This window comes from Salvia splendens, unplaced genomic scaffold, assembly GCF_004379255.2.
Source record: "Salvia splendens isolate huo1 unplaced genomic scaffold, SspV2 ctg487, whole genome shotgun sequence".
NCBI classification, from domain to species: domain Eukaryota; kingdom Viridiplantae; phylum Streptophyta; class Magnoliopsida; order Lamiales; family Lamiaceae; genus Salvia; species Salvia splendens.
In genome coordinates this window covers 1-7,864 of record NW_024599142.1, presented here as the reverse complement: position 1 = coordinate 7,864, position 7,864 = coordinate 1, and the positions used below count along the sequence as shown (strand labels likewise).

At 37.2% G+C, this 7,864-nt stretch overlaps 3 protein-coding genes across 5 annotated transcripts; 1 reads left to right on the top strand and 2 right to left on the bottom strand.

Moving 5' to 3' along the window:
• Positions 1-846: 846 nt before the first annotated feature.
• Positions 847-1,499, bottom strand: LOC121790350. The gene is made up of 2 exons (XM_042188594.1): positions 1,311-1,499; positions 847-1,191 (listed from the first exon to the last, which is right to left on the bottom strand). Exons 1-2 carry the CDS (start codon positions 1,497-1,499, stop codon positions 847-849), a joined length of 534 nt encoding a protein of 177 aa, XP_042044528.1.
• Positions 1,500-2,310: 811 nt separating this feature from the next.
• On the bottom strand, positions 2,311-6,795 carry LOC121790352 (protein ORANGE, chloroplastic-like). 2 transcript variants are annotated; one of them, XR_006048261.1, is made up of 4 exons: positions 6,224-6,795; positions 3,101-3,250; positions 2,764-2,925; positions 2,311-2,689 (listed from the first exon to the last, which is right to left on the bottom strand). XR_006048261.1 is itself a non-coding variant. In XM_042188596.1 (4 exons), exons 2-4 carry the CDS (start codon positions 3,224-3,226, stop codon positions 2,647-2,649), a joined length of 318 nt encoding a protein of 105 aa, XP_042044530.1. In that variant the 5' UTR covers positions 3,227-3,250; positions 6,224-6,794; the 3' UTR covers positions 2,311-2,646. The 2 variants fall into 2 exon arrangements, 1 of the variants encoding a protein (XP_042044530.1); XM_042188596.1 differs by having other exon boundaries at positions 2,764-2,912; positions 6,224-6,794.
• LOC121790351 (protein ORANGE, chloroplastic-like) lies at positions 3,273-5,091 on the top strand. Of its 2 annotated transcripts, none has more exons than XM_042188595.1 (3): positions 3,273-4,098; positions 4,287-4,435; positions 4,510-5,091. In XM_042188595.1, the coding sequence occupies exons 1-3, from the start codon at positions 3,973-3,975 to the stop codon at positions 4,550-4,552; spliced, it is 318 nt and encodes a 105-aa protein (XP_042044529.1). In that variant the 5' UTR covers positions 3,273-3,972; the 3' UTR covers positions 4,553-5,091. The 2 variants fall into 2 exon arrangements, 1 of the variants encoding a protein (XP_042044529.1); XR_006048260.1 differs by having other exon boundaries at positions 3,277-4,098; positions 4,274-4,435.
• Positions 6,796-7,864: the final 1,069 nt, after the last annotated feature.

Sequence of the window (7,864 nt, the reverse complement as noted above, 5' to 3'; positions counted from 1 at the left end):
TATTAATTTTGTAATTCAGTGACATTGAACTCTTATCCATTAGCTATAGGGGTCATAACATCATCAATACCACTGAAAAATCAGAAAAGACAAACGCCGATTGGACGTCAGTGAATTCAATGGTAGTGTTGAACCAAGCGCGGCTTCGTAATTGATTGGACGATCAAGGAACAATTGACACAAGAAGATTTATAGGTTTCAAAAACTCAAATGTAATTTCATTCGATCTTTTGGACATATTTAAGTGACAATTGAAACGTAACAAATTAATATTTATCCGAAAATATTAATAAAAGTGACAGGGCGTTATCCGGTGGAATTGGCAGGCGGGCTATCCTATCAATGGTTTCGTCGGTGAAGTTTTTATTATTCGTCGCTATACCACCAACCATTTTTCAATTATTGATTCATTTCCCTAAATTCCTTACTATTTTATGTTTCTCTTCAAATTACTCTTTTTTCCTCCTCTCTATTTAGGGCTCGTTTGATAGCTATGTCATGTTTCGACTAGACATGATACCATTATGATAGTTATCATAGTTTCGATTAGTTAATTTACATATATTGGGTGTTTGGTAGATTAAGATAATTGTGAGTTATCTTATTGTAGTGTTTGGTACAATAAATCACAAGCAAGGATTAAAATTATGATTGCCAAAATTATCCTCATTAATTTAAGTTAATTACTAAACTATCCTCAAGATCTAGTTTATTATTTTGGAAATGAAGTTAATTGTATTTTTCTTTGTCGAATATGCACGTGTTGTCCATTCGTCTTCAAAGAAACAAAGAGGCATTTCATGTATCAGAGCTCAATTTTAATGAAAATTATGTAAAAATTAAGCTCTACTTAAATCTCAAATGAAACCAAATGCGGGAGCAGGTCTTGTTATGAACCAAAAGCGAAGAAGTAAACCTAAGCTGCGAGGCATCCACGAACGCCAGGCACATCGTCTTCCGATCAACCTTCACCGTCGCATTCACCCCCGAAATCCTCCAGTACACATCCTTCCCCGGCAAAACCAGGTCAATCGCCGGAACCTCCGGCCCCGCACCCGTCCTCTTCACCGTCTCCGCGCTGTAGCACGCTCTGAACGGCCCCACCGCCGCCACGCTCCTCAGAGGATGTGCGCTTATAGATCGACGTGTGCATTGCGGTGTAGTTTTGCAAGCTGCTGATCTTCGTCCCGCCTACTCAATCCCCGTTGATATCGAAATACGACTCCTTCACCTCCACCGCCTCTCCGGCGACCCTGATCGACCTCACGTCGTGAAGTACTCCTGCGAGAGAAAAACGGCTGATTACTCACCGGTTTATTCACGATCAACGGCGTCGTTTTGATCAAACCGGAGATGTCGGATTTCGTCGGCACTCCGACTCCGACGGTCAGTTTCCCAATCCCCGACGACGGCGGGCAGATCGAGAAACGGTCGGGGAGTTTCATCTTCTCGGCGACCACTTTATGGAAGGCGATGTCGAAGCGGCCGAGGCCGACCATGCTGGAGGCGGGGGCGGCGAGGCCTTGGACGAAGTCATTGGGGACGCAGGAGAAGATGAAGTCGGGGAGCTGGACATGGTCTTTGGAGGAGGCAGAAGCAATTTTTGTGAAGAAGAAAAGAAGGGAGACGTATGTTTAGTTTAGGATTATTTATTTGACGGGTAAAAATGTAATTTGCCAATATTAACTAGGTATCCTAGTTATGTAACATGCCAAAATGGGTGGTTACATATGTGACTGAAACATAGATTTTGTAATGGGCTTTATGCGGGCCGGATACAAAACACGGGCTATTAAGTTTATTAACTTAGCTACCAAATGCATAAATAAACCCGGATTAATCCTCTTATCTAATCGTAACATAGCTACCAAACGGGGCCTTAATGCGTGACAGCATAATGGCCGTGGCATATATCTTTTGATATGATATATTGATGGTATTACCCTCGCAGCAGTCCTACAAATATTTTTGTACTCATACTATTTATTTGCTTTAGTGTAGTGTAGTGTAATAATTTAATTAGTAAGTTATTGATTCCGATTGTATATGTATTTTATTTGAATTTGAAAGGGATAAATTCTACAAAAATAAAATAAAATAAAATAAAATAAAAACACAATGCCATCGATTTTTGTCTCAGCAAGAATGCCACAACAACAAAATCACTATCATCACCAACTTAATTAACTATTCTATGAACAACAATCAAAATTATTAAATTACCACAATTTCAATATAAAACTTACAATGACAAGATAAAATATTGTTTAACTAGCCAATGTTCCAAAATACAGACTATAAATTAATCACTTACTCAAATATTGAAGTGCTACATATTTCTATCAATGTTAACATATTCATAACCAAAAATCACAGCAAAACCACAATGGTTCATCTTTAACAACATATGCAAAAATTCACTAGCTATCTAAGGTTATTGATATGATTACAACAGCCATGTTTCATGGTTCTAGGTGAACATTTACCTAAGCATCTACTCCATTTTATAAACATTTCGAAGGTAAACATGACGAATTCCTAGCTCGAGGTGTATGTAAGTGAGGCTTCTGATTAGCAAAAACAGTCAATTCCGATTTCAACAAGATTGAGAAGATCCAATCTTACTAGCACCATGATATTGAAAACTTATGCAGAGCCGTATCCCAAGCAGTTAAGACAGCGTTGGACCCTACAATAAGAACGATAACCTTAAAAACTTTATTTCTTACACGACACGACATTTTTGAAGAAGAAATAACTCACTTGAATCCATCACAGGTTGGACAGACACAAGGGTTTATGAAGATTGGATCATAGAGTGGAGACCAATTTATAGTGCCACGCCCTTTACACGTCTTACACGCGTAGTAGCCAACTGCTTTACAGCTCCGACACGGCCGCCCATATTTTTTCTGCAAAAGCAACCTACATTAAACAGCCATAAGTGTACATAATAGCTAAACATGATTCCTTGAGCTGCACTGGTCTTAACCTGAATCGAAAGCGAAGCAGTGTAAAGAAAACGCAAAAACGACAAAGACATGTATACTTCACCATAAAAACTACACCAAGTTACTTATACAACACAGTGCACTCTAACCTTCTTAAATGAAGTGTAGCGTTCGGAGACTGAAGAGGACAGAAAACCAACAGCGAAAACTCCACCAAGAAGCGAAGCAGCAACTGAAGCTACCATACGCAGAGGGTGGGAAACGCCGTTTGGCATTTCAAATAACAATGAATCTGTAAACTGCAAAGCAAACCGAGCTTCTACTCAAGAAATGTAACTTGTACTTCAGTAATCAATCAGCATACAAAACCGGCTAATTAAACGGTAATATTACCGTTTACAATTTTTTATTTTTTTTTTTTTAATATTCGATTTTTTTAAAAAAATGATTTATTGCGTCAGCGTGACGATTTCCACTCGCGGGCCAGCGAGTGGGCGTCACGCATGGCGCTAGGGCGCACCACGTCGCCTCCACGTCAAAATCAAATTGAAATCAAATTGAAATTGGATCGGGTATCGGGTACTAGACTTTGGGAAATTTTCTAGCTTTGTTTATGGTTGAATTTGAGATTATCCCTATTTTGTGCGGTGCATTATGTGATAAATTTCACACAGAAGGTAATATTTCTTCTAATTTTCATTTTCTGGCTTTATTAATTCGGAATTTATGTCGAAACTTCAATTATCGTGTTGCTATAATGTTCATTGGAAATGGGTTAGGAGACGAATAATTAGATAGCTGAAAATGAATTATTTGATCGCTGAATTAACAAAGCTTGTGAATAGCATGAGTTTGTTCCAAATTGTCCCTCGTTAGCATTTAAGCGTTAACGAGGTAGCGATTTTCCCTATAGGATTAGGAATGCCTCTTCTGTATGCTGATTGATTACTGAAGTACAAGTTACATTCCTTGAGTAGAAGCTCGGTTTGCTTTGCAGTTTACAGATTCATTGTTATTTGAAATGCCAAACGGCGTTTCCCACCCCCTGCGTATGGTAGCTTCAGTTGCTGCTTCGCTTCTTGGTGGAGTTTTCGCTGTTGGTTTTCTGTCCTCTTCAGTCTCCGAACGCTACACTTCATTTAAGAAGGTTAGAGTGCACTGTGTTGTATAAGTAACTTGGTGTAGTTTTTATGGTGAAGTATACATGTCTTTGTCGTTTTTGCGTTTTCTTTACACTGCTTCGCTTTCGGTTCAGGTTAAGACCAGTGCAGCTCAAGGAATCATGTTTAGCTATTATGTACACTTATGGCTGTTTAATGTAGGTTGCTTTTGCAGAAAAAATATGGGCGGCCGTGTCGGAGCTGTAAAGCAGTTGGCTACTACGCGTGTAAGACGTGTAAAGGGCGTGGCACTATAAATTGGTCTCCACTCTATGATCCAATCTTCATAAACCCTTGTGTCTGTCCAACCTGTGATGGATTCAAGTGAGTTATTTCTTCTTCAAAAATGTCGTGTCGTGTAAGAAATAAAGTTTTTAAGGTTATCGTTCTTATTGTAGGGTCCAACGCTGTCTTAACTGCTTGGGATACGGCTCTGCATAAGTTTTCAATATCATGGTGCTAGTAAGATTGGATCTTCTCAATCTTGTTGAAATCGGAATTGACTGTTTTTGCTAATCAGAAGCCACACTTACACACACCACGAGCTAGGAATTCGGCCACGAAGCTCAACAAATTCACGGGTGATAGGATTACATACATAAAGATGATCACGAAAAGGATTTTTCAGAAGAAGCAAAAAGAACCTTGTATTGTTGTTGCTTGGGGGAAATCAAACTTAATGATTGGATTCGGCTTGCGCTTGGGCTTCTCTTCCAATTTGAAAAGATTGAATTAATTTGAATTAGTATCAGGTATCGAGACTACTAGGGTAGTAGGGGATTTAGAAAAATGGGACTTGAAAAAATAGTTACTATCAATGAGATTGAGCCACGGTTTGCAAACGCATTTGCAAGTTGCAATGTATTCGAGAGGGAGTCTCAACAAGATATCGGTGAGGATCTCTGATGGTAGGTATTTAAAGAAATCTTGCTTCATTCTTTGATGGATTGAGTCTTTGAGATCATATTCTAACTTTGAACCTAAAGAATAATTAGGGGTGGGTCGATATGAGATATCGTATCAAAAACGTTGTATCGTATATCGTATCAAAAATATCGATATGAAAAAATTCGTATCGTTATCGTATCGAAAGTTTCGATATATCGAATTTCGATATGGATAATATCAATATCGATATCGTATCGAATACCTGTATATCGAAAATTATAATTTCAAAACTTAAAATTCACACAAAAATTAATAAAACTTCAATATGTTTCGATATATTCGAATATTCGATATAAAACGATATATCGAAAATATCGATATATATCGTATATTCGATATATCGAAAATATCGATATATATCGTATATTCGATATAAAACGATATATCACGATATAAGGAAATTCATATCGTTATCGTATCGAAAACTTACGATACAGTATCGTTTCGTATCGAAAATTACGATATATCGAAAATCCAATTATTTTTTGATATTTTTCGATACGATACGAGCGATATATCATTTTTCCGATATTTATCCCCAGCCCTAAAAATAATAAGCATGCCAGAGATTACACACCAAAAAATAAAAGCATACTACAATTTACTTTTTCCATGAATTATAGTTGTAACACTACACATGAAATTGTTTTTTTCTGTATAAAACTGCACACCACTTCTCTCCAGCAAATTCACACCACCTCTCTATTTTATCTCTCTAGCAAATTTCGACTGTCTGTTTATTTTCTACACCAAATGCACACTACCTCGAATTTGGGCTCTCCTATGGAATTGGTGTTCTATTTATAAGATTTTATGACTTGCCTTATATAAATATGATTTATGAATTGCCTTGTAGTATATAAATAGGACTTATGAATTGCCTTGTATATAAATAGGACTTATGATTTCACAAAGAGATTCCTAATCGCCCAATATAATTATGTTAATTTTATCATAGAGTTAATATTGCTCACAAAAAATTTAACATAAAAACACAGAGAGATTGGGAGTGGGGCACCCAGAATTCTGACTAAAAAACCTTATTTCTAATTTAAATAGTAGTGGTAACTATTAAGCTTTTCTATAATTCAAAACCAGAAGTCATAAAAATTGGATCTTGGAGATAAGTGTACGGTAGATAAGCTATAAATGAGAGGAGATTACCTTGGGCGAGCAGGCGGGCAAGAGAGAGAGCTTGAAACTGGTAGAGAGAGGACCTGAATTTGGGAGAGAGAGAGTACTAAACTTGAATTTGGGAAAGAGACAGAGCGGCGGCCAAAAATAATGAAACAATGATATTAGTATTTCCTACTATGATTATATTTATACACGCGTGTACCCTCCGACCCGGAACCGGTGCAGATCCGACCCGACATACATAAAACAACATTCCCAAAACAAGTTACGGTTTTTCGATCAAAACTAGGTGAGAAAAATCTCTAAATGTGAGCTGAGAAAAAGTAACTTGCGTCTGAGTTGAAGAATTTCGTTGAGTTGTTTGGTTTCGGGTGTGAAAAATGCACGATGCTGGCGTTTTGAGCTATGTTTATGTTTCCAAACTGTTTTGCCTGGAGTCTTGCACTAATTGTCACATGGGCTTTGGCATTGGCTCATTTTGGATGATGACAAGTTTGTGTTTTTTTTTCAAACCTGTTCTGTTGTGGGTTTAGCTTCTCGATTTGTGGGTTGTGGGAGTTTAAAGTTTGTATTTTTTTGGGTAATTATGTAGATTCGATTAAATTATATTTCTGTTTAGGGTGATGGTGGGTATTGGGTGCTGGTCTATTTTTAGGGAAAATTCAGATATGTTGGTGTTTATTTCTCACCACCTTTTTTAATCTTTGGGTAGGATTGGCTAGGGTTCTTGATTTTTTCTTGGTCACCTTTGGCTTTTTTGTTTGAGAAGATTCTTAAAGCTTTTAGCTTGTAGTTTTCTTAAAATGGGATGTTTATTGAGGATGTGTCTTTGTTCAGATAGATGTTCCAAATTTCTATGTTTCTTGTTTGTGATGGCTTTGAGGATGTGGCTGATTACTTGGGGTGACAGTTGAAGTGTTATGGCCAAAGTGTTTGTGTTTGATATTTAGTTTCTTGGATATTTATGTGCTCAAAGTAATGTGATGTCAAAAACTTGGGTGCAGAACATAGGCATGCTCTGTATTTTGGAATGGGAGTCAGTAACTTGCCTCTTAGTTCAAGAATTTTGCGGAGTTGTTTGTGTATTTATGTTAATGACTTTTGGTTTCGGGTGTGAGATCTGAGGTGCTACACATTATGTTGAGATATCTGGTGTGAAAATTCTTTATGCTGGCATTTTGAGCTATACACACGTTAGTAGGCTATTATTGCATTAAAAACAACTCTTGATTGTTCTTGTGTAAGATGAGGCCATCAACTAACTTTTTGCTCGTCTTGTAGGACCTGCCATGGTGAGCCTTCGTAGACGCAAGCTCTTAGGATTGTGCTTTGGTATTTCCAATTTCTGTTAGATGTTGTTCTTTGTATGCTTGTAATCAGCCATCAATGCATGCCTATTTCATGTAATCATGAATGATTAACTATTTCTAATTCTCGTTCATTCATGGTAATTTTGCATATTTGATTATGTTCGTGTGGCCCTCAATGCTCGTCTTTTACATTTTAGTTGATTGGCTTTACTAAATAATCATCATGTACAGATAGAGGGTTGTTCTAATCCTCATATTATATCATCTACTCCACTAAATAATGTATCACATATAGATGATTGTTTTACTCATTTAACTCCATCAAATTTTCGCATGTCAACACTTTTGAATGTTCTTG